At 61.8% G+C, this 24,651-nt stretch overlaps 10 protein-coding genes across 10 annotated transcripts; 8 read left to right on the forward strand and 2 right to left on the reverse strand.

Annotated features, from left to right (window-relative positions):
- Positions 1-116: 116 nt before the first annotated feature.
- Positions 117-1,095, reverse strand: RHTO_05003 (small nuclear ribonucleoprotein D2; the record flags this gene model as incomplete). The annotated part of the gene is made up of 7 exons (XM_016418666.1): positions 117-133; positions 193-219; positions 285-349; positions 416-441; positions 535-649; positions 888-974; positions 1,091-1,095. The coding sequence occupies 7 exons, from the start codon at positions 1,093-1,095 to the stop codon at positions 117-119; spliced, it is 342 nt and encodes a 113-aa protein (XP_016275942.1).
- A 211-nt stretch (positions 1,096-1,306) lies between these two features.
- Positions 1,307-3,900, forward strand: RHTO_05004 (protein kinase-like domain containing protein; the record flags this gene model as incomplete). The annotated part of the gene is made up of 6 exons (XM_016418667.1): positions 1,307-1,465; positions 1,540-2,406; positions 2,463-2,577; positions 2,637-3,010; positions 3,073-3,635; positions 3,693-3,900. The coding sequence occupies 6 exons, from the start codon at positions 1,307-1,309 to the stop codon at positions 3,898-3,900; spliced, it is 2,286 nt and encodes a 761-aa protein (XP_016275943.1).
- A 456-nt stretch (positions 3,901-4,356) lies between these two features.
- RHTO_05005 (protein kinase-like domain containing protein) lies at positions 4,357-7,268 on the forward strand (the record flags this gene model as incomplete). Its single annotated transcript, XM_016418668.1, has 8 exons — positions 4,357-4,548; positions 4,602-5,059; positions 5,124-5,562; positions 5,620-5,734; positions 5,789-6,333; positions 6,391-6,441; positions 6,506-7,008; positions 7,070-7,268. The coding sequence occupies 8 exons, from the start codon at positions 4,357-4,359 to the stop codon at positions 7,266-7,268; spliced, it is 2,502 nt and encodes an 833-aa protein (XP_016275944.1).
- A 229-nt stretch (positions 7,269-7,497) lies between these two features.
- RHTO_05006 (Pinin/SDK/MemA protein domain containing protein) lies at positions 7,498-8,990 on the forward strand (the record flags this gene model as incomplete). The annotated part of the gene is made up of 3 exons (XM_016418669.1): positions 7,498-7,511; positions 7,573-8,230; positions 8,292-8,990. 3 exons carry the CDS (start codon positions 7,498-7,500, stop codon positions 8,988-8,990), a joined length of 1,371 nt encoding a protein of 456 aa, XP_016275945.1.
- Positions 8,991-9,668: 678 nt separating this feature from the next.
- On the forward strand, positions 9,669-11,125 carry RHTO_05007 (mitochondrial carrier protein, succinate:fumarate antiporter; the record flags this gene model as incomplete). Its single annotated transcript, XM_016418670.1, has 7 exons — positions 9,669-9,788; positions 9,922-9,960; positions 10,028-10,226; positions 10,301-10,522; positions 10,603-10,759; positions 10,815-11,001; positions 11,084-11,125. The coding sequence occupies 7 exons, from the start codon at positions 9,669-9,671 to the stop codon at positions 11,123-11,125; spliced, it is 966 nt and encodes a 321-aa protein (XP_016275946.1).
- A 398-nt stretch (positions 11,126-11,523) lies between these two features.
- On the forward strand, positions 11,524-13,185 carry RHTO_05008 (transcription elongation factor S-II; the record flags this gene model as incomplete). Its single annotated transcript, XM_016418671.1, has 6 exons — positions 11,524-11,595; positions 11,848-11,910; positions 12,010-12,142; positions 12,212-12,712; positions 12,774-12,985; positions 13,048-13,185. The coding sequence occupies 6 exons, from the start codon at positions 11,524-11,526 to the stop codon at positions 13,183-13,185; spliced, it is 1,119 nt and encodes a 372-aa protein (XP_016275947.1).
- A 232-nt stretch (positions 13,186-13,417) lies between these two features.
- RHTO_05009 (uncharacterized protein) lies at positions 13,418-15,100 on the reverse strand (the record flags this gene model as incomplete). Its single annotated transcript, XM_016418672.1, has 2 exons — positions 13,418-13,461; positions 13,519-15,100. The coding sequence occupies 2 exons, from the start codon at positions 15,098-15,100 to the stop codon at positions 13,418-13,420; spliced, it is 1,626 nt and encodes a 541-aa protein (XP_016275948.1).
- A 157-nt stretch (positions 15,101-15,257) lies between these two features.
- Positions 15,258-18,018, forward strand: RHTO_05010 (zinc finger, LIM-type protein; the record flags this gene model as incomplete). The annotated part of the gene is made up of 9 exons (XM_016418673.1): positions 15,258-15,327; positions 15,400-15,454; positions 15,532-15,781; positions 15,839-15,942; positions 15,999-16,068; positions 16,125-16,151; positions 16,204-17,073; positions 17,136-17,432; positions 17,491-18,018. 9 exons carry the CDS (start codon positions 15,258-15,260, stop codon positions 18,016-18,018), a joined length of 2,271 nt encoding a protein of 756 aa, XP_016275949.1.
- A 1,263-nt stretch (positions 18,019-19,281) lies between these two features.
- On the forward strand, positions 19,282-20,609 carry RHTO_05011 (40S ribosomal protein s3; the record flags this gene model as incomplete). The annotated part of the gene is made up of 6 exons (XM_016418674.1): positions 19,282-19,316; positions 19,387-19,399; positions 19,504-19,514; positions 19,579-19,875; positions 20,110-20,387; positions 20,452-20,609. The coding sequence occupies 6 exons, from the start codon at positions 19,282-19,284 to the stop codon at positions 20,607-20,609; spliced, it is 792 nt and encodes a 263-aa protein (XP_016275950.1).
- A 393-nt stretch (positions 20,610-21,002) lies between these two features.
- Positions 21,003-24,565, forward strand: RHTO_05012 (uncharacterized protein; the record flags this gene model as incomplete). The annotated part of the gene is made up of 3 exons (XM_016418675.1): positions 21,003-21,782; positions 21,912-22,675; positions 22,978-24,565. The coding sequence occupies 3 exons, from the start codon at positions 21,003-21,005 to the stop codon at positions 24,563-24,565; spliced, it is 3,132 nt and encodes a 1,043-aa protein (XP_016275951.1).
- Between the last annotated feature and the right edge of the window lie 86 nt (positions 24,566-24,651).

Below are 24,651 nucleotides of genomic sequence, written 5' to 3' on the forward strand. Positions count from 1 at the left end.
CCTAGCGCTTCCGTCCGCGTCAAAGTGCGGTGTTTGAACATTAATGTTACAAGCGAGAGTGGCTCCACGCGATCAGGGTATGCTGTGACTGCGATCCTCGCTCCAGCAAAGCGCTTTTAGGTGTTACGGAGAACTGTAGGGGAGGACGAGGTCAGCACAAATCCATGCAAGCGGGCTGCGGGTCGCGCTCACCAAGCACGACGGAGTCTCCTCGCAGGACTGCGTGCAGCAAGCAAGGATCGTCAGCGGAGTCCTCAGCACAGGCAGGCGAAGGCGGGCCGTACACATTTTCGAGATGAACCGGTCCTTGTTGACGGGCTTGCGGTTCTTCGACTTTGGTGCCTCAGTCCTGCGAGGGTAGACGTCAGCGTTTCTCGCATGCAGCGTAGTAGCGAGGAGGACGGCGAGGACTAACCACATCTCCTTGACGTTCTCGAGGACCTGCGATAGCACGGGAAGCGACTGTTAGCGCTCGTGTCTCTCAATCGTCGAAGACGACTTCAGTGTAGCGAGAGTCTAGAGAACCGGACGCACCATGTTCGAATGCCGGTCAAACGCCTTGACCTTGCCGAGCAGTTTGCGGTTGTTGCGGAGGGCGACAAGGACCTGCGAGCCGGACCGCACCGCTGTTTGCAAGACGGAGAGGGGACTGTATATTGGTACAGAAGAAAGCGCAGGGTGTGGTGCAAGTCAGCGACATATCGCGACGGGAGGAGGGCGTCCATTTCAGGAGGCGAGGTCGCCAGCTGAAGCCATCCACCCCGCGCAACTCTATCGCAGCCCTCGACGAGGCGATACCGCTGTCCGCTCGCAGCCGCCCCTTCTCGCCTTCCCTCGTGTGCCAACCGTCCTCGAGAGAAGCGCTCGAATCGGGACCTGGAACGCACCCCTGGCTGATCTCGTGCTCCTCCAGCGCGCGAATCTGCGCCTCATCCATCTCGGACTTGTTCTGGTTGGCGAGGTTGGCGACGTTGCTGTCGAGTTGGCGGGCGAGGTGATGAGGGGAAGGATGGTCGCGAAGAGAACGGGGAAGGCGGGTCAGCAGGTGTACTGGATGCAATGGTCCTGTGTACGCTTCTAGACAACTCACGACATGGCTTGTGCTGACTGGGCGAGGTGGGCTCTTCCAACCTTCGCCTCGACAGGTTGCCCTCTTCCACCACCGCTGCTTCCACTCAACGGCTCAGGCTGGCTCGCATATCCTCGCACAGGCCTCTCAGAGCTTGACTGTACGATTGCATCCGAGCGCATCCTTCCGCAAAACCCCAAGACGCCTCCTTCACCCTTCCTCCCCGTCTCGCCTAGCATGGCAGACGATACCCGCACACTGGACGAGCTTCTGGCTTTGTTAGGACCTGTCGGCCGGCGACTCGTTGACAGGCCGGACTTTGTCAACGAAGAAGAGCGTCGCGCTCTCGCACTCGACCTCGTCCGCGAAAGGGAGGAGGGCAGACGCCTGTACTGGGTACGCGAAGATCTCGCCTCGAGCACACATCGAGCAAGCTGACAGTCTAACCCGGCGGTTCGCTTGGAACGCAGCGCGAGGAGATCGCCTCGTCCGTCGACTGCTTCGGCTGCACCCCCGACTCGTCCCTTCGCGAGTTCCTGAATGCGCTCGAGATGACCGGCCACCCTCGCATCGATGGAGGAGTATACCTCGAACCTCCTAAGGCTGTCATCGGCGCAGGCCACACACGCTTCGAGGAGGACAAGGACCGCACGATTCCGACCGTCCTCGCGCCAACCAAGCCCTTCTCTGCCTACATCGCTTCTCCCAGCAGCACTGGCAGTCGCACTCCGCAGCTTGCGAGCGTCGAACCAAATCTCCTGAGCTGGTTCGAAGCTGACTTTGCAGACTCGCTCAACGCGCTCTTCACCCGAGTCGGCCGTCAAGACGTCCTTGACCGAAGCCTGTTCGATCTGATCGCATATTTGCCTGACGCTATACGCCCGAAGGCGCTCACTGCACTCTTCTTGTCGTGCTACGGCCTGTCATCGCACCGATCGTGGCATTCGAACCGCTTGTTCGACGAGTACGATCATGCGACGCCAAAGCTCATGCAGCTCATCGCCTTTCTCCTCGACATACCTCTCACGGACCCGGATACCCTTTCTTCTTCTGTGCCCGATCCGCCAACCTCGCCCGCAGAACAACTTGCGCAATCCGTCTTCGGCCGCAGTTGGTCGTGCGGAGGCCAAGTCTCCCTGACGATTGTCACGTTGCTCGAATTCAGCGAGCTCAAGGCAAATCAGCTGCTCGACTTCGTGCGGCAAGTGTCTGGGCGCGGCGGGTCTTCCACGGGCGACACCGTTCTCTTCGACTTCACCGAAGACAACGTCGCGGTCGGCTGGACGGAGGAGGACGACGTCGTCTATGCGAACGGGAGTCAGGCATTGCTCGCTATGGTGCTTGACGTTCGCTTTCCATAGGTTCGACGTAAGCTGACCCACACATGTTGCAGTCTCAGCGTCCGATCGAGACCGACCGCGCTCGCGACCGCTACTCGACCATGATCTTTAGCCGCACGAGCGTCGTCGTCGCGGTCTATCTCCCACTTTTCACTCCGCCTTATCGAGGTGCGTTTCTTTTGCTGGAGCACGAGCACATCCCATCTTGACCGCCTCGAGCCCTTCAGCGCCAGCTCCCGGCGAGACCGTCGCTGAGTGGGCGCAGTCATCGCTCCCCATCTTCTCGCCAGTCCTGCCGAACCTCGCCCCGAAGCTGTACCGCGCCTTCCTCACGCCGATCCTCGAAGAACCGTTCCCGCAAGATCCGCCAGCTTACGTGCGCAGCATGTCCGCCCGCGTACTCGCCTCGGACAAGTATCGCCCGACGCTTGACAAGCTTGCGGAGAAGGGCTTGTTCCTCTTTGGCGACCCGAGGCTGCATGAGGCGACGTCGGGTGACGATGCGTCGGTGATGGGAGACGCTGTCGAGTATGGCGGAGGCAAGAAAGCCACAACGGCGACGCAGGTGAGCATGGAGCAGGCTTTCGAGGAACTTCGTCAGGTGCGCTCCCTTTCCTTCTTTTTGACGCGAAACGCACTCTTACACTCTCTCGCCTGCTTCAGGCATCCAAACTCCGCGTGCGTTGGCCGGGTGCGCCGGCCGACGACAAGTTCATTCGTTCGCACAACTCCCTCTCGGCCGTCTCGTCCCGCGAATCGTACGACGAGCTTGCGACCATCACCATTCCCACGAGCGCCCTCCCTCCCAGCCTCCTCGCAACCATCCCGCCTTTCAACCCCTCCGACTTCGACATTGGCGCAGCGCTCCTCACCGCCGAAGCCGCCGCGAGCCGCAGCGCTCGAGATCCAGCAGACCTCCCGCCTGTCTTCGCCCATCCAGCCCGCTTGAAGCAGGAAGGGAACTTGGCCGTCTACCGCGCGACATACGAAGGTGTCGAGCTGGTTCTCAAGACGCACAACGTTGAGGATGCGCTCGAGCGCGAGGCGTGCATGTATGAGCGGCTGGAGGAGGCGATGGGCGAGGAGGGCGTTCTCGGCTCGGAGCGGATCACGCCGATCGTGGTTGGTCGCTTCTACTCGACGACGGATGCGCAGGACATGATCGTGATGGAGTATGGCGGCGAGGTCATGTCGAGGTGGATTGAGAAGTGGACGCTCGAGCAGAGGTGAGTCTTGCGTCCTGTTCGCCGCCTCACGCCCTTGCTCACGGGTGCGTCGTACAGGCAACAAGCTCTCCGTCTCCTCGAACGCCTCCACCGTGCCGGCCTGTCGCACAACAACGTCCACGGACAGAACTTTGTCCTTTCGCCGGACGGGACGGTCCGCCTCATCGACCTCGAGCATGCCCAGATTCACACCTGCGGCGGCGAGTGCGGCGAGCTCGAGTGGTTCAGGAAGATGTGTCGAGATTCCGTCAAGAGTCAGTCGTAGGGGCAAGCGTTCGCTTGCATTTGCAGTAGGATTTCTTCCTTTGCTTCTCCGAGATAAAGCTCGAAGCGACGCCTTCCTGGCCGGTCTCCTGCCTCTCCAGCGCGCGATTCTGCGCCGCTTCCATCTCGGACCTGTTCTGGCTCGCGAGGATGGCGATGTCGCTGTCGAAGATGAGGAGAGGGAGGGTCGCGGGGAGAGCATGAAAGGCGGGTCAGCGGATTCGGTGGCTCGGTAGACTGGTGTACCCCTTTAGACAACTCACGACATGGCTGGCGCTGACTGGGCGAGGTGGGCTCTTCCAAACCTTCGCCTCGACACAACTCGACAGGTTGCTCTCTTCCATCACCGCTGCTCTCGCTCGACGCCCCAGGCTGGCTTGCTACCGCTCACTCGAGGTTCAAAGCAGCGACACCTCTGCCGCTTACGCTCCGTTGCCTGCTTCAAGAGCCTGCCGACATGACGTCCACGTCCCGACACGACGAGGATCGTGTGGACGAACTCGAGACGATCGAAGAGGTCTTGCTTTCCTTGGAACCAGACGAAATCGACTACGTCAACAAACTGCCGCTGTACTTGCAGGACGAAGCGGCGCGACGTCTGGCGCTATCGGGTCTGAGCAGGGAACTACAAGGAGAACGCCGACAATTTGTACGTTTCCGCAGGTCCATGCAGCAATCTGTACTGACTCTTGCTCCTCTCAGGAGAAGACTCTCGCTTCCCGCGTTCAACCCTTCTCCTGCCTGCCTGGCGATCCCCTTCGGAAGTACCTCTCCTGCATCGACTTCGTCTGCAAGACGCGCCACCTCGGCGGCCCACGCACATTGCTGTCTTCTGGAGCGTTAGGAGTCAACGAGCTCGACGTGACGAACGCTCTTCAGGAGTCTGAATCTACCGACACGCGGTTTCTGAGCGACTACCTTTCCTCCTCATCGTCTGACCGCGGAAGCCGCGCCCCCTTGTGCTGCACGCTGCAGACGGATCTGATCAAGTCATACGCCGAGTCCAACGCTTCCCAGATCACCTCACTCTTCGAACGACGGGGCGCAGCAGCATTGCTTGACCGACCGCTTGCGGACGTGTTGTGGGATCTGCCGGAGCCAAGACGGACCGACGCTCTTGAAGCGATAGGCGAGCTCAAGACGTTTTGCTTCAGGCGACAGTGAGTCAGCGGGTGGACGCAACATCATGAGCCTCCCCAGGCTGATCTCCCTCTCTTCCGACAGGGCGTTGGACGATGAGCGCGAGCAAAACGAAGGCGCCACGATCAAGTTGTCCACCATTATCGAGCGGTCTTTGATCGCTTTTTCCGCTCTTCTTGGCGCGACGATCGGATACGAGCCTCAACTGAGCCACGACCACCAGATCCTGGACGAGGACCGCCTGCGCCCAAATATTCGAGTCGTGCGCTACCTCAACCAGTTGCCGCGGAAACAGAAGGGCGATGCCTTCTTGCTCATGTTGATCGAGCTGAAGGCGAAGCGTCCGCTCGACCGACTCCTCGCGTACGTCGACGACTTCGAGTACAAGGCGAGCGAGAAGGGCAGCCTCAGTTACGTCCGCCCATTCAACTGCAAGAGCGTTCCGCTCAGCTTCAAGGAGGAGACCGGGACCCGCAATGAGAAGAAAATCGTCGCGACGGGAAGCCAGGTCCTCATGCAGAAGGTTGGTTCGCTCTCGCTACGAAGTCAGCCGTTCGACGTTCTGAGAATCATCACACAGATGCACTGCTCGATGGACAAGGCTGAAGGCGGGCAGGCTCATTCCGCAGTCGTGATGAGCACGTCGGAGGCGGTCGTCGAAATCTGGCTGCCGGTTTTCTCGGCGCCGTACTCTGGTGCGCTAAACAATCCGCTCGTCGCTTCTGTCGCACTGACCCGAGTTATCGCAGACCCGCCGCCGCGAGCCAAGACGGTCGACTCGGCGCAGGGCTCGTTCCTCCTCTTCTCCCCGATCACCCCCTTCCTCGCTGGCGGCCTCTTCAACGTCTTCCTCGCCCCTCTCCTCGAAGAAACATTTCCCTTATTTCCGCCTCTCTACGTTCGCTTCTTCTCGAACTTCGTCCTCACCCAGCCCTATTATCGCACCGTAGTCCAAGCGTACGCTTCGCGTGGGCTGTTCTTCTGGGGCGACCCTCGCCTCGCCTCGACGGCGACATCCGCCCTTCCCTCCGCGAATTCGTCATCACCGCCGCCGCTTCTGCCAGGAGGCGAGGGTGAGGATAACAGAGGGACGGACGACGGGAAGGAACCGCCGGCTGAGCTGAGCCGTCCAAGCGTGGCGACTACTCGTGGCGGAGTTCGAGCGAGTGGTGCGTCGATTGGCGAGGAGGCGGCGCGCGAATGGCCTTCAGGCGGATCGGGAGGCGAGACCAAGTCTTCGCAAGTGCGCGCCGATTCCGCCAACAGCCCACCACGCATAGCAAGTCATTCAGAGGTATATTCTTCGGACGTTTGTCTCGAGGAGACGGCGCTAATGCAGTGCAAGAGGCAGATCTCGCCGGTACCGACTTGTGGAATTGACGTCCTACTCAAGCTGCGGTCGGTGCGTTGAGCGTCAATCTGCTGCGCTCGCGATACCCCCGTGCTGACAATATCTGCGCCTGCAGATCCCCTCGCTTCGTCGCACCTGGCAAGGTCTGCAAGCAAAGGACACGCTCGTGAGGCTGCCGCCGCTCCTCCCCTCCACGATCAACGGCCTCGCGACACCGGCGGCCTCGCCTGACCGCTCATCTGCAAAGCGGCTCAACGCTTCGACGGGCAACGGCGGCGATGAAGAATTCAGCTGTACAGACGACATCACGCTCGAGATGGGGTACGACGCCGTCAGCTACGGTTCGGCTGGCAGGGTATATCGCGGCAAGATTGGTGGCGCCTCAGTGCTCATCAAGGTCTCCCACGCGTATGACGGCCTCGCCTCGGAGATGGAGAACTACCGAAAGCTCGAGATGGCGCTCGGGCGAGAGGGAGAGGAGGGTTTGGAGCCGCTTACACCAGTCGTGGGCGGGCGCTTCTGCTCCGACACGGGCGAAGGGGAGATGATAATTATGGAGGACGCGGGTATGGTGATGTCGCATTTCTCAGACTGGACTCGCGAGCAAAAGTGCGTTGCGTGCGGACTTTCTCTCGTTCTCTCCCTGACCTTGGCTCATATATTCCTTCCCTTCTGGCAGGCTGCAAGGTCTGCGCCTCCTCGAGCGGCTACACCAAGTAGGCTTGCAGCATGGCGACGCTGCCGGGCGCAACTTCGTTGTGGCCGACGACGGGACACTCCGCCTCATCAACCTCGAGAACGCGCAGGCTCATATGTGTGGGGAGAAGTGCCGCGAGCTGCAGTGGTTCAGGAGGACCGTTGTACAGGGCGAGGAATAGGTAGTGAGCTCTTCGGGTGTGCATTGGCAGTGACTTCGAATTTCGATGCTGTTTGCTGGCGCGAGGAGAAAGCTCCTTTCCCTTCCCGTTCGCGTGAGGTGTCAATTCTACTCCTGCTTCATCGACTTGAGCGCAAAAGCGCACCTCTAAGCGACCGCTCGAAAGTCACAACCTCTCGAGGACCTCCTGCGAACCTTCTCCTCGCACCCCCCGCCCGCCTCTCACCAGGATGTCCGACTCGCAGTTTGTCTGACTCTCTCCACACTCAGTACGCGCTCTAGCTGACCGCTCTACACGCCCGTAGCCCCGCCGACCCAGGTCCCTCGTCATCATCCACCGCTCCTCCCCTCTCCAAGACGGAGCCCGCAACAGCAGGGATGGAGGCGCCCGCATCTGCGGAGGGTACAGAAGCGCAGGTGGAGGAGAACGGGGACGCGGCGATGGTCTCTGCGGAGGAAGCGGGCGACTCGGCTCCCCCTCCCCCTCCTCATCCTGAATCTGCAACGGGCGAGGCTGCCGCCGCGCCTGCGGAGAATGGGACGAATACGGACCCGGCGACTGAGGGGATGGAGTCTACCGCCGCTCCTCCCGCCGCCTCTGAACCCGCGACAGCCGGCATGTCGACCACCCGTCCTCGTTCCCCTCCTCCTCCCGCCGAAACCGACGAGCAACGCGCCGAGAAGCGTCAAAAGCTCGAAGGGCTCAAACGCGAAGCTCGCCAGCGTGGCAACCGGATGTTCGGGATGATGTTGGGCACATTGCAGCGTGCTAAGAAGGAGGTGAGGAAAGTTGAGGAGACGGATGCGGGGAGGAAGAGGGCCGAGTTGGAGGGCAAGTTGAGTGAGAGGTTGAGGGAGGAGAGGAGGGAGGCGCAGGAGAAGGAGAGGAGGGAGAGGGAGTTGAGGGAGGTCAAGAATGAGGTGCATCGGAGGGAAGACAACCTTGCGCATGCCGAGGCTATCGTGAGTGACAAGTCTACGGTCTCTACAGCTCGTGCACTGACGAATGACCGCGCGCGCGCAGTACCGCACGCGGCACAACGCCAAACTCGACCTCGCCGGCTTCCTCTGCACGACCTTCGCCCCTTCCTCTCCGCCAACCACCACCGACTCGATCTCGATCCCCTTCATGCCCCGCCTCCCCCACGCGATGAAGCTGACCGACCCGCGCGCCGTCCGCCCAATCTACTACCTCCCCCACCGCCTGCTCCCCTCGCAAGAAGACCGGATCGAAGATCAGATTTCGGATGCGAAGAAGGCTATCCGAAGGGACAGGGAAGACTGGGACGAAGTGAGGAGGGAAAAGGTGGAGAAGTTGGAGGAGGCCAAGAAGAGGAGGAACGAGTTGGGGGATGAGCAGGAGAGGGCGCAGAGGGTCGAGAGGCAGAAGAGGAGGAGGGAGCAGGAGGAGAGGATGGAGGAGGATGGAGACGCGAGAACGGCGAGGGGTCCCGCGGCCAGCAGGAGGAGGAGCAGGTCCCGATCGAGGAGCAGGTCGAGGTCGAAGGATGCGGCGGCGGCGGGCAAAACGGCGGTCGACGATGACGGCGCGCGTCGTTCGACCAGCCCAGGGGCAGCAGCAGTGTCAGCGTCGGCGTCGGCGTCGAAGCAGGACGACGTCTCGATGGCGACGGAAAACGGGGCCAGCGACGAGCAGCCCGCGGCGGCTGCGGCTGTCAGTGCGGCGTCGGATGCCAAGATGGACGACGAGCTCGAGTACTGAGGCAGGAGGTGTCTTCGCTTGACAATGCAGGGTACAGTACACCTTCCCCTGTTCGAGCCGTACTCGCGTGCGGACTGCGGAGAGCTGTTCCGGCCAAGTGTGCGGGGCCGCGGACAGCGTCGAGTGAGCGAGTGAGCGAGTGAGCGAGTGTAGTGGTTGATTGTCCTCGGGTAACCCTGCTAGTACTAGACCTTAGCAGCTAACTTAGCAAGAGTGACGCTGGCTGCAGTCGGTCGGACTTTGCGAGTTTGCCGGGTTGACAACTTCGGAACGAACCGCACACGAGCAACTTCTCTCCCTCGTCCTCTCCCTCGTACTGCTCGTGTGACTCGTAGTAACAGTACACAGCTACTCTGTAAGCTCACACTCACTCACCCTCAAAGACCCGCGCTCACCCGCAACCCGCACATCTCCCACTCGCAAACCAAACCCAACTCCGGCAACCGTCTTCCGCTCCCTCACCCGCTCCGTGCGCCCAGAAACAGCCCGCCTGGCATCCACAGCAACCGCATCTCCCTCCCACAGACACTCGCACAGCCCACGCAGGTGCGCACGCCGTTCCGCTTCCCCCACCCTCCTCGCCGACTCAAGAAACGCTGACCCGCCCGTTCACTCCCCTCGCTTTCCTCCGAACTTCGCTCGACCGTCCGAAACGTTACCTGATTCTGCACGGCAGACATGGCACCCGCATCCAAGGCAGACCCGAAGAAGAAGACGCCGATTGGTATCCACTTGCTTGCGGGCGGAGGAGCAGGACTGGCAGAGGCGCTCGTGTGCCACCCGCTGGACACCATCAAGGTGCGTGCGGACTTTCCTGCGCTTGCAGGAGCTGTCGGAAGTGAGAACAGTGCGGCGAGATGAATGCGGACTATTCTCCGACTGTTCCGACGGGCAACGAGCTGACTTTTTGAACGGTCCGGCATGGCGACAGGTCCGCATGCAACTGAGCAAGAGCGGCAGGAAGGCCGGAGTGCGTCTTCCCCTTCTCCGTCCAAACCTCGACAAGCCGCGGGATCTAACTCCCCTCTGTCGCGCAGGTCAAGCCCCGCGGATTCATCGCCACGGGCGCACACATCGTCGCGAAAGAGTCGCCCCTCGGCTTGTACAAGGGATTGGGAGCGGTCGTGACGGGTATCGTGCCCAAGATGGCGATTCGGTTTGCGTCGTTTGAGCAGTACAAGGGGTTCTTGGCGAACAAGGAGACGGGCGTCGCTTCCTCTTCCATGATCTTCCTCGGTGCGTCCCGACCCAATGGACTGACAAGCTTGGGGAATGACGCGGACTGACAAGAGCTTGTCCCCCCGTCGCAGCCGGTCTCGGCGCAGGAGTGACAGAAGCAGTCATGGTCGTCTGCCCGATGGAAGTCGTCAAGATCCGCCTGCAAGCCCAAGTGCACTCGATGACGGACCCGCTCGACGTTCCCAAGTACCGCAACGCGGCCCACGCGCTCTTCGTCATCCTCCGCGAGGAGGGACCGAGGACGCTTTACCGCGGTGTGGCTTTGACGGCGCTGAGGCAGGCGACGAACCAGGGTGCGTGCGACCCACGAGCGCTCTCGTCGGATCTCGCTTCGTGCCGGAACTAACGATATGCCGATTCTTCGCGCGCACAGCCGCCAACTTTACCGCCTACACCGAGCTCAAGCGCCTGCTGCAAAAGTGGCAGCCCGAGTACCCGGACGGCGGTCTCCCCGCGTGGCAGACGTCCATCATCGGGTTGATCTCGGGCGCCGTCGGACCTTTCACGAACGCTCCCATCGACACCATCAAGTGCGCTCTCCATCCCTCCCTCTTTCGAACGACGAGCTGACTCCTGTCCCCGCAGAACCCGCATCCAGCGCGCCACCGCCCTCAAAGGCGAGACCGCATGGACCCGTTTCTCGACCGTCGCAGGCCAGATGTTCCGGGAAGAAGGACCCTCGGCATTCTACAAGGGCATCACGCCTCGTGTCGCGCGTGTCGCGCCCGGTCAGGCGGTCGTGTTTACGGTGTATGAGAGGATCAAGCGGTTTGTGAGTCGCTCGCGCCCACTTCCCTCGCCTTTCGCTGGACGAACGCACGTACTGACTCGTCCCTTCGTTCGTCACTGTGCAGATTGAGAAGCCGGAGGAGATCAACAACGAGTACTCGGAGTAGACATGTCTGTTCTCCCTCCTCCTCCTCGCGCAAGTTTTGTCTCTTTCCCTCCCCGCCTCCTCGTCAAAAGTCCCTCCCTATCCCTTGCCTGTGTCGCAAGTGTTTGCCATACTATCCCGCCTACTATTGTCTCTCCAAACACGCTCTGCGGTTGTTGCTGCTCGCTCCGCTCGTTGTTGGGAGGTTGACCTTCGCAACTCAGCTTTCTTCGCTCGCGTTCTCCTCCTCCCTGCGCTCTTCCGCCACTCGTGTGCTCCACAGCACTGTACTGCACATCTCTCCCGGACGAAGCGCGCTCATCCTCCCACCTGAGCGCACCGACCCTCCCGCAGTCCCATCCTCCCCTCCCTTGCCTCCTCTCTCCTCATCTCCCCTCCCACCCGCTCTCACACGTCACGATGCTCGACGCGACGACTGTGCAGGAACTGCGGAAGATGCTGCAGAGTGCGCAGGGGGCGGGGGACGCAAAGGTGCGTTTCGCTCTGCTCGCGTTTGGCGGGTGAGGGGGGAGGAGGACGAGGGGTGGACGAGGGTCGCAGCGGGTGGAAGGAGACGGGAGGAGAAGATGTGCGCGGGCTGCAGAGTGGCTTAAACGCACGTTGTTCGGCGGGTCGGGTGGAAGTGCACGCGAGGAGGACCGTCGAGTGGAGGGCGCGTCCTGGCCGTCACACAGCTCTCGCCGGGCTCTCGCGCTGGTCATTGACTCTTTGAACGACGTGCAGACGTGTCTCGACGTGCTGGAGAAGCTGGACAAGGGCGTCGTGGCGACGGAGGAATTGCTCAGGGTGAGCTTGTCCCGTTTCTTGTCTGCGCTGCGCGATTCGGTCGCGCCGTCAGGCGTGAGATAGGTTGGCGAGACTCACATCCGGCTCGCACGCTCGCAGGAAACCAAAATCGGCGTAACGGTCAACAAAGTCGCCCAGTCCGCCTCCTCGCCTGAAGTTACAGCGAAAGCTAAGGCGCTCGTGCAGAAGTGGAGGAGTGCGGTGCTGCCGAAGGAGGGGAGGAGCATGTCACGTGCGTTGCTTTGCCTGCCGAGCGAGAAGAGAGAGGCGGGACTGACGGAGGGGGAGGGGACCTTCGCAGCTTCGGTTTCCGCTTCCGCCTCGACATCGACCACAATCAAGAAGGCTAGCTCGCCTCCTGCTGCCGAGTCGAAGTCGTCGCAGGTCAAGGAGGAGAAGCCTCGCTGGACGACCGCGACTGTTTCTCCGCCCGAGTCCACGTCCAGCTCTCCCACCGTTCCCCGCCCGTCGCTCTCGACGCGTCGCCCCTCCCTCCCCGCCACCACCTCGACTCCGCCGGCACCTCTCAAGCGCCCTGCGTCAGCCACTCCAGACCCGGACCTCGCTCCGCCCGCCTCCAAAAAAGCGCGCGAGTCCGCTCCGCCCGCAAGGACGCACGAGACCGACTCGGTTTGCTTTGACAAGATCTTTCCTGGAGCGACGGGGAAAGGGAAGAAGAGCAAGGGAGGGGAGAGCGAGGATGAGGGTGAGAAGAAGGTCGGGAAGGCGGGAAAGGCCAACAAGGTGAGGGCGTCGTGCTGTGAGGCGTTGTACGACGCAATCGCTTGCCACTCGACAGCCGGTGCGTACAAGTCACCCTCTCCCACGGAGCGAAGGCTAATTCCCGGAGTCGACTTTCGCAGAAACGAAGACGCTCGCCGCCAAAGCTATCGAGATCGAGCAAGCCGTCTGGGACCAGAACCTTCCGAGCGACAAGATGACCCCGACCCAGGCGTACCGCACCAAGGTCCGCTTCCTGTACCAGAACCTCAAGACGCCTGGGAACAGGACGTTGAGGATGAAGGTCGTCGATGGGGAGTTTGAGGTTGCGAAGCTTGTTGTGTGCTCGTCTGCGGTGCGTCTCGCTCCTTCGCCTGTGTCGAGCGAGAAGAGCTGACGCCTGAACGGTTGCCACAGGACTTTCGCACGGCCGAACAGAAGGCTCTCGAGGGAGAAGTCCAGAAGCGCAGCTTGCAGAACGCCTGCTTCGACGCGACCTCGACGCTCGGCGAGGCGATGCGCGAGACGATGAAGTGGCGCGGTGGAGGGAGGTGAGCGGGAAAGAAAGGGAGAGTTCAGAGGTCCGCTTGTTCAGGCGTCGAGGAGGGTGGTTCGCTTGTGTTACGCTTGTAGCTCTCTTTGTCATTGTGCAGTCGCTTGCTCTCTCTTCTGCGCGAACGGTCGCTTGAGAAAGGATCGGTCAACTTTTCAAGCGATTGCAGGCCTGCCTTAAAGCCAGTACGTCCGCCTCCCGCTCAACCCGCAAGCACGACCTCGAGGCAAGCGTTCACTCTTCGATTCCCCAGAGGCGCCGCTGTTCGGGCTGAAGCACTGCAGAGGGAAAGGGTCAGCTCAGCGCGACCGAAGGGAGGAAGTGCGCGGGCTCACCGTCGAGGAAACGCTCCATCAGCTCTTCGCGAGGACCACCAGCCCACCACCATGGCTTCCCATTCGACATGTCGGGCGCCAAGTCGTCGTCGGACGAGTCGGAGTCGGCGCCGTCGTCGGAAGGCTCGTAGGTGTCGTCTTCCGGCCTCGAGTCGGGAGCGGCTGCGTGATCCTCGTCGGCGCGCGCGAAGTCAAAGGCCTCGTGCGTGGTGCAGCCCTTCTCCTCAAGCTCGTGGGCCCACTCTTGCAGGAACGGTACGAACCTGAAGGTACTGGTGCGCAGAGCGAAGTAACGAAGGCGGGAGAGAGAGCTTGTCATCGCGCGAAGTTCCGGCAAGACCGAGTCGTCGCAACAAATATCGAGGTACTCCAGAGTCGATGGCAGTTCGGGACAGGACGCCTTCCCATTGGCATAGTCGGTAAGCTGGAGCCTGCGAAGGTTCGGAAAGCGCTCCCTGAGGAGGTGGCGATCCTTCCCGAAGACTCGCATCCTGATGGAGAGCGACTCGAGGCGGGGGAAGTCGAGTCCTTCCGAGAACATGGAGTCCAGTTTCGGGTACACGACTCCGGCAGACATAACGGGCCCGCCTTCGAAAACGAGACAGGTAAGACTTGAGGCGAAAGGCGCAGCGTACGCCCTGACGAGTCTCCTGTAACGGAAGTCAAGCTTGTTGGGTACACCGAGGATCTGGACGGTAAGAGGGTGCATGAACGTGTTGCCCTCCTCGCGTTCCACCATCCGAGGCTTGTTCGGCGCGTCAACGGTGTGGTGGATGACGAGAGTCTCGAGCGAGGGGAAGAGGTGACCGCGCTTGAGGAAAGGCTCGAGGTCGAGATCGTCGCAAATCCCGATGTGCAAGCTCGTGAGGGCGCCAGAGACGGGCAACGAGTCAAGTTGCAGGTGCTCAAGGGCGTATCTGCCTCGGCTGCGCCTCAACTGGTCAATTGCGTGTTCGCCTCGTCGCCAAGAGGCGCCGAAGAAAGCCGCTTCGCCACGCGACCTTTGAAACGCGAAGAAGTCCGACTCGTCTGGATACTCGAGCCAGCGATCAATTGCGAGGATGTCGAGGCGGCGCAGAGTCGGCGCACAGCGCGAGAAGAAGTCGAACCAGGCGACCTTGATCGCTGCATCCTGAGCGAACGCTGTCTTGAAGTGACTGAGCGCAACAGCTTCCTCAGGGTGGAGCTTGTCGGTATCCTGGGCGAGTGCCGACAGCATGCGAGCCAAGATCTCGGGCGGATCGTTTCCCTCGCTGGGGGGCCAGATGTCGATGCTTTCTCTTTCTTCGAAGAGCGCCGCATCCCTGTCTGTCACCGCCAGGTCCGGTATGGCTGGACCGAACGCAACCGAGCGAACGAAGCGGTAGCGGTCGACGCCGTCCAAAGGATCGACGAGACGAGGCGGCGTGAGGGCGTAGACATTCTGCGCGAGGTAGGGCAGGGCGAGTCGATACCAGGACTTGCAGACGAGGCTGTAGGGGCGCAGGACGTCTGGATTCGGCCCCTTCAGCCCCGGGCACCAACTCGTGTCGAGGAGGATCTGCAGGACGAGTTCCGCCGGAAGAACGCTGATGGAGAGCATGACGGGGATGCGGCGGCCCCAAAGAGTGGCTAACAAGCGGTCCCGTAGCTGTTCGAGCAGTCTAGCGAGACAGCCGTGTATTGCAGGAGGCGAAGAAGCGCACAGACAGGTTCGCCCAGAGTCACTCGCTCACATCGCTCGTTTGGCTGGGGTGCTCATGGGTTTCTGCAGACGCTGCGGCGAGATCACGACAGGCGAACGGTGCAAGTGCGGCGGGACGAGCAAAGGTGCGCCCGCTCCTCGTCGATTCTCATCAGCCAACACCAAGGATGAGAGCTGACACACCATCGTGCGAGCAGAGACGGTTACGAAGGCACTCTTTGGGAGCGCCACGAGTGACAGATGGTCTCAGCGGTGCGCTCGGAGTCTCTGGCTCTGCGCTCACCCTCCTCGAATGGCTTGAAGGCGGTGCTGACCTCGTCTTGCGACAGCTACGTCTCTCGTTCGCCTCCAAAGTCGCCGTCGCCCGCACCGCCAGATGCCAAGACCTTCCCCACCGCGACGACACCACTCGGCACCCCTTCTCGCACGCTCGTCGCGCCTGCCCGTCCTCCCAGCCCGACTAAACTCGCTCAATCCTTCCTTCAGCAAGACGACGGCGAGCTCTCGAGCGTCTTCGGCAGCGTATTGAGCCCGAAGGACAATTGGCAGTGTGCAGCGTGTACCAGCAAATTCCGTCAGGTGAGCAAAGCCAATCCTGCTTCATTCGGACCGTCGCTCAGCGCCCCCTGCTCGCAGGAAGAGGTGATCTACCCGCATCCTGACGCCAAGGGCGACGCCTCGCTCGCCGAGGTCTTCTTCTGCCGCCAATGTTTCGCCGAGCGATTCCGCAAGGGCAACTGGTCCGTCTGCTCTCATCCGCTTGTCGAACGGCGGACCGACCCTCCCGCTTTTGCAGCAAGAAATGCAAGTACGCCGTCCTCTCAGATGCACCGTTCGTCAAGCATGACGGCAACTTGTGGCACGAGGTAAGGGGCCGGCTTCGCTCAGTCGCAACCGCTGCTAACATAGATCGTTCCGCCAGGCTTGCTACACCTGCTCGTACTGCGAGGTGCGCCTCCCTCCCCATCAAGCCCAGCCAATAGCTCACGTTGAGCTCGCAGGACCCCTCGACATCGCCCGTCATCGACTTTGCCGGCCTCCCCTCCTGCGAAGCCTGCTTCGACAGCGAGGCTTACAAGACGCGCGGCATTCCTCCTTCGCCGCACCTTTCGCAGTCCGAATGGGGCAAGAAGCCTGTCTCCGTCCTTCCGCCGCCAAGCAAATGGGGCAGGCCGTCTCTTCCGTCCGCCTCGCTTGGCACGGCGAAGAAGTCGAACGTCTGGACCTCGAAGGCCGCGCCAGCGAGCTCCGCGTCTATACCGAACGATGAGAAGCCGAAGGCGTGGCGGGTGCGAGCAGAGCGGGACAAGTCGCCTATCGCGCCTTCGCTTGACGAACTCGGCACGCGACTTCGACAAGCCGGCCTTGCCGATCCACCCAGTCAAGCGTCGTTCCTCAAGCCTGGCGTGACGAGTACCGGCGCGTCGTCGAAGCCCGCGTCAACGGCCTCGAGCAAGTCTTCCCCCTTCGCCCGTCCGGCCTCGCCTGTCAAAACCTCGTCACGCCCCGCCTCGCCGAACAAGTCGGTCTTCGCGAGCGGCCTCACCAGCCCGCCGAAACCGACTAGTTCGCCAGCTCGACCCGCGCTCGCGCCTGTCCAGCCGACCGCCAATCCTCCTCGCCCGCTTCCCTCGCCCGTCCAGCCTTCCTCACCAACCAAGCTCCCCTCTTCCGCTCCTAGGCCCACTCCCGCTCCAGCCGACCCCGACGCCTGCCCCATCTGCCACCGCGAGCTCGGGTACGGTGAATTCGTCGAGCTGCCCAAGACGAGCCAGGTCATGCACCGCGATTGTTTCCGGTGCGGAGGGTGCGAGGAGAGGTTGGGGACTGGGAAGTATGTGGAGGCGGAGGGGAGGTGGTGGCATCAGCAGGTGCGTCGCGTTCTCTTGAAGCGAATTCAGGCGCATGTTGACGGGTCTGCCTCGATTTGCAGTGCGCTCCGGCTCCGAAGCGCTACCGCACGATCATCACCTCTCTCGCCGAGCCAGACGCGACGTCCGAAGACGCCACCACGCCCGACCCGCCTCTCACCGCCGAACTCGACACCGACGACCCCGCCTGTTCCGGCTGCGGCCGCCCGCTCGGCTACGGGCAGAGCGTGACCATCCCTCGGAGCGGCAAGTCGTTCCACACGGACTGCTTCTGCTGTGCGGGGTGTAGCGGAGCGTTAGGCACGCAGCGCGGAGAGAGGGGGTTTGTCGAAGTTGCGGGCTTGCCATATCATCAGAAGGTGCTTCGACGTCCTCTCTTCTTCCTACATTGCATGCTGATCGCTCTTGTCCTCGCAGTGCGCCCCTCCACCCGCCTCCCCCTCGCCCGCCATCCTCGCCTCCCCCTTCTTCGCCTCCGACGCGCTCTCCTCCTCCCGCTCGACCCGTCTTCCCACCCTCCCCTCCTTCCCACCTAAACACGCCCCTCCTCCCTCCGCCCCTTCCAACCCTCGCGAACCCTCCATCTTCTCCCGCCTTCGCCCGCCTCCGTCGAACCTCGGCGGCCACCTCCTCTGCGCGGGTTGTTCGTCGCGCGCAACGGAGAAAGAGCTGGTTTTGGGACCGAGGGGGAGGAGGTATCATAGGCATTGTTTGAGGTGCGAGGGGTGTGCGAGGGGGTTGGATAGTGAGTGTCGGGTTGGGGAGGATGGGGGGTTGAGGTGTGAGGCGTGTAGGGTGAGTTTTGCTGGGCTTCTCTTGGATGGCTGGGAAGAGATGACGAGACTGGTTGCGCAGAAAACGGCGACGAAGCCGAATTATAGCGGCAACTTCACCTCCTCGACTCCCCTTGCCTCCTCCTCGCCCGTCTCTCCGCGTCGCTTCTAACGCCGTCGCCCTCTTTCACCTTCACGAGCTAAGGAAGCGGCCGGCACGCTTCGCCTCTCCCTCGCATCTTCCTGTCATGTCCCTCGTCGTCGTTTGCCTCGTTCCCCCGTGTATGCCTTTCGTTGTCAATCCTACGCAACCTTCGCTTTGCCCTCTCTCTGTGTTGCGACTTGCACGACGCTTACGAGAAACGGACGAGACGCGAGAGGTAAGAACGAGAACTGTGCATTGCGAGAGGAGCTGCGGACGTCTGCGTTTGAACCGGAGTCTGCGTCTGAGTCTGGGTCTGCTTCTGTGTCTGTGTCTGTGTTTGGTTCTGTGTCTGTGCTAGCTGCGAGAGCGTCTGTATCTGCGTCAGGATCTAAGCTTGTGCAAATCGGAGCATTGAAGACGAGATCTGTTTCTGAGGGAAGACGAGGCACGAGTCAGTACCCTGCTCGTTCGCCTCATTTCGCGCGCACGCCCCCTCGCTCCTCAATTCGAATCAGATAATATCTCAGCTCAACGTCCCGCCCCCCCCTCCCCTCCCTCTCCCCTCGCGAGAAAAGAAGAGATCTAACGGGATCTTCGTCTCCCTCGAGAAAAGAGAGAGGGGAGTGAAAAAGGGCGGAGCTCATGCAAGAGGTGCCAGTTAAGTGAAAGGAGTTCCTCAACTCCGGTTCGTCATGGGTGTGGATTGGGGAGGAGGGGGAGGGCGTGCGTGCGTGAGGGAGAGGAGGGCGGGCTTACCTGCTGAGGAGCGCTCGGACGGTGTTGAGCAGTGAGCTGAATCTGTGCGATGCTGCGAGTGTGCTGGGCAGTGAGAGAGAAGGCGATAGCGTCGAATGAAGAGGCAGCGGTCGAGGGAAGAGAGGCGTCGAGGTCGAAGAGGGCGGGTTTCGGCGTCAGAACAGTGCTTCGAGGCGACCCGATTGAGACGAGTCGGTCAAGTGTGTCGTCCTGATGTCGTTGCACCTACAAGCGCGCCCATCTGTGGTGATCAACGGGTGCGAGAGGGTAAAAATGTCGGCTCGTCGAGCGAGGGTGAGTAGGTGACGGGTGCGTCTGCGGGTGTCGCTGTTGTCCCCGGTGCGAGTGATTCAGTCCAGCTGTGCCCACTGTGAGCCCTAGCAGTCCCCTCTGAGTGGTGAGAGGGAGAGGGAGAGCAAGCGTGTGAGCCCGTGCTCGTCGCTGTCGCCCGCCGTCTCGCTCGCTCTCCAGCTTCGACTTTCTCCAGCTGCTGCCTGCTCGAGCTCGCCGACCACCTCAACCGGCTAACCAACCATGTCCAACTCCCAGCTCATCTCCAAGCGCCGCAAGTGAGCTCGCTCTCGCCGCCCTCGCTCGACGGGCGAACAAAACTGACCCACCCTCGCTCACCGCGCCCAGGTTCGTCGCCGACGTGAGTTTCGTGTGCTTGCGTGGACGGGAGAGTGCTGCTGGGAAGGGTGTGCTGACCATTGCGCCTTCGCATCGCGCTGCCGTGGTGGATGTTGCCGTCGACAGGGTGTCTTCTAGTGCGTGCACCCCTCGTCGCAACTCGCCCAGAATCGCAGGCTGACCAGGCTCGCATGTACACAGCGCGGAGTTGAGCGAGTTCTTCTCGCGCACTCTCTCGTCCGAGGGCTACTCGGGCTGCGAGGTCCGCGTCACCCACGCCCGCACCGAGATCATCATCCGCGCGACCCACACGCAGGAGGTCCTCGGCGAGAAGGGTCGCCGCATCCGCGAGCTCACCGCCCTCGTCCAGAAGCGCTTCCGCTTCCCCGAGGGCTCCGTCGAGCTCTACGCCGAGAAGGTCCAGAACCGTGGACTCGACGCCGTCGCCCAGTGCGAGTCGCTCCGCTACAAGCTCCTCGGCGGTCTTGCCGTCCGTCGGTGCGTTGCGCGTGTTCACTCTCTTGCGCGAGGAGCGAGGCGGGAGTTGCGCGGCGATCTTGAGGAAACGCGAGCTGACTTCTCCCGTTCGCTTTCCTCCTCCTTCTGCCTGTCGCCTCTCGCTCGCCTCGCAAACGTATCGCGATACTTCCCACGATGTCCCTCTTTCTCTTCGCCGCCATCGCGCTTCACCCGACTCCCCTTCACCTCGACTCTCGCGTTCGCTGCCTGCAGCGCTTGCTACGGTGTCCTCCGCTTCGTCATGGAGTCGGGCGCCAAGGGTTGCGAGGTCGTCGTCTCGGGCAAGCTCCGCGCCGCGCGTGCCAAGTCGATGAAGTTCACCGACGGCTTCATGCTCCACTCGGGTCAGCCCGCGCGCGACTTTGTCGACTCGGCCACCCGCCACGTCCTCATGCGTCAGGGCGTCCTCGGTATCAAGGTCAAGATCATGAAGCCTTGGGACCCCGAGGGCCGTATCGGCCCTGCCAAGCCCCTCCCCGACGTCGTCACCAGTGCGTCCCTTCCCTCGCCCTCTCCTTCCTCCCTTCCCCGCTAACTCACTCTCTATGTGCACAGTCTCGGAGCCCAAGCCCGACGTCGAGTTCTCGCAGCAGGTCCAGTCGGTCAACGTCGGAGCGGCCAACATTCCCGCCCCCGCCGCTCAGGAGCAGCAGCAGCAGCAGCCCGCCGAGACCGTTGCCACTGGCAACGCCGAGGTCGTCGCTTCGGCCTAAACGCTTTATTGGTTTAGGTACGGGCGATGGGGAGAGTGAGGAGTGCGTGTTTGCGCGTGGGTTGGGCGGAGATTGGACGCTCCGTTTTCCCTGGATCTGCGCGCAACGTCGCTTCGTTTCTCTCCTCATTCCTGCTGAGAGAGAAGTGAGCGACCGCGACGGGGACTTCCATCTCTCCATTCTGGTTCCGCTTCTCTGCCTTTTCCGTCTTCGCTCTTCTCGCTCGCGAAGCTACATCGGTCGTGGCTCGTGCTGTCGGAGTCGTAGTGCACCGCCAGCTCTGGCTCGTCGACCGTCTTGGCTTCCCGTCAGCCTCCCGTCCTCTTCATCGCTCCTCGCGCTTTCCCCGACCCACACGTCTTGCACGGCTAGCGAAGACCTCACTCCCGCGCTATGTTCGTCGATCCCTCGGCACCTCCTCCCGCTACCCGCACCAGGGGCCTCTCCTCCCTCCCCACCTCCATCCTCCTCTCGATCCTTCAACAAGCCTCCTACTGTCCCGGCCTGTGTGACTCCGACCCGGACCTCCTCCTCCGCTTCGGCCGCGTCTGCAAAGACTGGTACAACCTCGTCCTGCCCCTCGCCTGTCGCACCCTTCGCGCTCCTCACGTTCCCTCGCTCGTCGATCCCTTCTCGAAGCTTCCGCTGCACCAGCATGTCCGCTACGTCGCTTTCAATCCTGCGATGGTTGAGGACGAACTGAGCGAGGAGGAAGAGGCGTTCCTCAGGGAGCGGTATGAGTTTGAGGCGGGTAGGAGAGCGGAGGAGGGTGAGGCGTTACCTGGCTTTTGGGCGTTCTGCGAGGAAGTGTACAGGCGCTGGGGAGACAAAGTTGGGAAGAAGGAGCGAGAGGCGCTGGAAAAGGTGGTCAAGTTTGTCGAGGAGGATCGGGCGGTCATGCGACGCTGGAAAGACTTGTTCGTCCGCTACGCGGACTCGCTCGAACAGCTCGACGTGCTGTTGATCGAGCCCGTACTGGACGATTACCCGATCCAGCATATCACGGACCTCTATGGGCGGCTGTTGGGCGCCCGATCGCACGACTACCTCCAACTTGAATCGCTGCCCGTTTTCCGAACGCTCACGACCCTTCGAATCAGCGTCTGCGACGGGATTGACCTCGACATGTTTGTCCAACACGCGCATCTGTTCCCGGCGCTCGAGGAACTCGCCGTGCGGTGTGGTCACTTCACGAGGTTCCGTTGTCCCGTCGTCACGCACGGCGAAACTTCGCCTTGGCCTCGCCTTCGCCGCCTCGACTTCCTCAACATGCCTCAAGCGACAGAGTATCCGTACGACTAGCTCATTTGGGCCTACGTCGTGCCGTTCCTCGAGTCGCTTGAGGAGTTGCGCATCAGGACGTACTACACCTCGACGCCGACATCGACGCCCGACGGACTGCCACTCGCACTCGATAACATCTTCCCTGGGCACATCCGCTCGGACGTCTTGCGCGTCTTGCAAGTCGAAATCGCTGTCCGCTGCGTCAGTCCGACGATTCTCCTCGACCGGTTCCCCTCCCTCGAGCAACTCCGCCTCCGTCTCGTCGATTCAGGCACGGTCGTCCCCACCTTCCCAGCCACCTTGCGCATTCTCGACATCGAGTGCCCCTACTCGCGCCTCGCCGAACTCCGTACCGCCCTCAGCGCAGCCCAGTCGAACCGCTCCCTCCAACGCTTCCGCTTCATCGCCCTCTTCTTGCCGCATGACCTGGAGCGAGACACTTGGACGCTATGGACTGGGTTTACGCAGCTGTGGAGTCGGGGACTCGAGGCGCAGGGATGCCAGGTCTTTGGCGAGCTAGAGGATGCGTGGGATGAGGACGACGACGAGGAGGACGGGGATTGGCCGGCTTTGTGGGAAGCTTTGGATGAGGCGTTGATGGCCAGCGATGACGAGATGGAACTTGACGAAGAGGCGGCGCGGGAACTGGACTCGGACGACGAGTTTGCGACGGGTTTGGACTACGAAGTCGAGGACGACGGGATCTGGACGCGCTTTTGGTCGGAGGAGAAGCAGCAGCGACGAAGGGACATGCGTATGTACCGTTCTTCTGTCCGCTTTCGGTCCGTCTTGCTGATTGAGGACGTTTAACGCAGAACTCACTGGGCCTCGGAGGGAGAACGTACGCGCTTACTCGGCGCAGGGATGGCTGATGCTCTAGGCTCTCTAGTGCTGTCATTCCAAGCCTGACAGACATCATTCTGCTGGAGAAGAGTCCCAGCGAGACGTGTTATCCCGAGAGTTGCTCGCTTGCCAGACCTTGTTCTCCTGCACATCGCTCGCTCTCCGCTGCCGGGACTGGGCTGCTGCTGAACCCGCCTCTTAGACCCGTACACACGCCTTGCACCCGCCCTCACCCCCCAAGATGCCGTATCGCCGCCCTGCCCACCGAAACCCTCCTCGCCATTATCGAAGCCGCGACTTGGTGTCCTGGGCGCGGCGGGCCCAACCCAGATCTTCTCGCACCCCTGGGACTCGTCTGCCGAGCCTGGTACCGCCTCACGCGCCCCCTCGTCTACCGCGACTTCATCGCCGCCCTCCCTCCTCGTCCCGACATCCTCGTCGACCCGATCGACGGCGGCAATCTCGGCCGCTTCGTCCATTCGCTGCGCTTTGCGCCGTATATCAAGGGTCCGCCGAAGGTGAAAATCAAGCGACTGCGCCGGCGGTGGGAGTTCGAGGGCGATTACCGCGACAGATACAGCGACGACGACGACGAGTTCCCGACCTTCGTTCCGTTCTGTCGGATGCGCTATGAGGACCCTGGGGCATTCAGATTGATGCAGGAGGCAGATGATCTGAAGAGCGTTCTGGGTTGGATCGACAACGCTCGTTCTGCATGGAGCGACTTCGTTCGCGCTGCTGCACCGACGCTGAGACGCCTCGAGCTGGCCGACATGAGCGAAGTACCGATCTTCGACATGTATACCCATGTCCCGCGACGCATCAGCTCGGAGTGGGCGCAAGCTGCACTCGGCATCTCGACACTACCGCCCTTCCTCGCCTTGACCTCGCTGCACTTGACGCTGCAGAACGACTACCATCTCGACGAGTTCCTCGAGCACCACAGGGCGTTCCCGAACCTGGAGGAGCTCGTCGCCCTCTTCTCAGGCGAGGTCTCCCTGCCGGCCAAATCGAACAGGCGCAGCTGGCACACGCCGAAGTACCTTGTTCCGTCGTGGCCGGGTCTCGCAAGGCTCAGCTTCGGACGGCCGACCACTTACGACCCAGACTGCGCCGACGAGGACGCCGTCGACCTCGAACGGCTATGCCAGACTTTCGAGTTTGCTGCGCCGACCCTTGAAGAATGGACGATTGACCTGTATGACCAATCGACGGCTCTGTCTGCCGCACCGCACTACGCCATTCATCTCTTCACAAAGGATGAATATCCTCGGCTCCAACGCTTAACGATTCCTGACGCATACAAGGCGACCGACCACACCGAGCTCAACGTCCTCTTTCCCTCGCTCAGAAGTCTGCGCATGCGCTCACAGGTACCACAGGATGCACATGGCAGCGCTTTCTCAGATCTGCCGGACTCGCTCGCGTATCTCGACCTCCTGTACCCTTGCCACAGTCTTCACCGTCTCGTCAGCCTGGTCGATCGCGCACCGGGCCTCAGAACGCTATACCTTCGCTTGCAGGACGACATCGGCGACTTTGATCCCGTCAACAACGACTATGACCGGCAGACTCTCCTCAATTTGCGCCGTGCGCTGGGCAAGGCGGGCATCGTTTGCCAAGGCGCATTCGACGTACTCGACTCGGACTCAGACGCAGATGACGCGTCGTTCGAGGAGGCTTCGGACGATACGGACGGGTCGGTCGACGAGTTGGCGGGCGAGGTCATCGATTCGGACGAGGACGAGAAGCGACAAATCGAGCTGGAAGTGCGGGAGGCAGAAGAGCGGGGAAGACGCAAGGAGCGTATCGATCAGGAGCAGGAGTAGTGCGCAAGAGCTTGCGAGTTCTTGGATGGCTTGATCCGCCGTCGAGTCGGCAAACGGCTTGAGGACGCGCTCTCTGCATCGCATGC

The sequence above is a fragment of the Rhodotorula toruloides genome (assembly GCF_000320785.1).
Source record: "Rhodotorula toruloides NP11 unplaced genomic scaffold Scaffold3, whole genome shotgun sequence".
Lineage (NCBI taxonomy): Eukaryota > Fungi > Basidiomycota > Microbotryomycetes > Sporidiobolales > Sporidiobolaceae > Rhodotorula > Rhodotorula toruloides.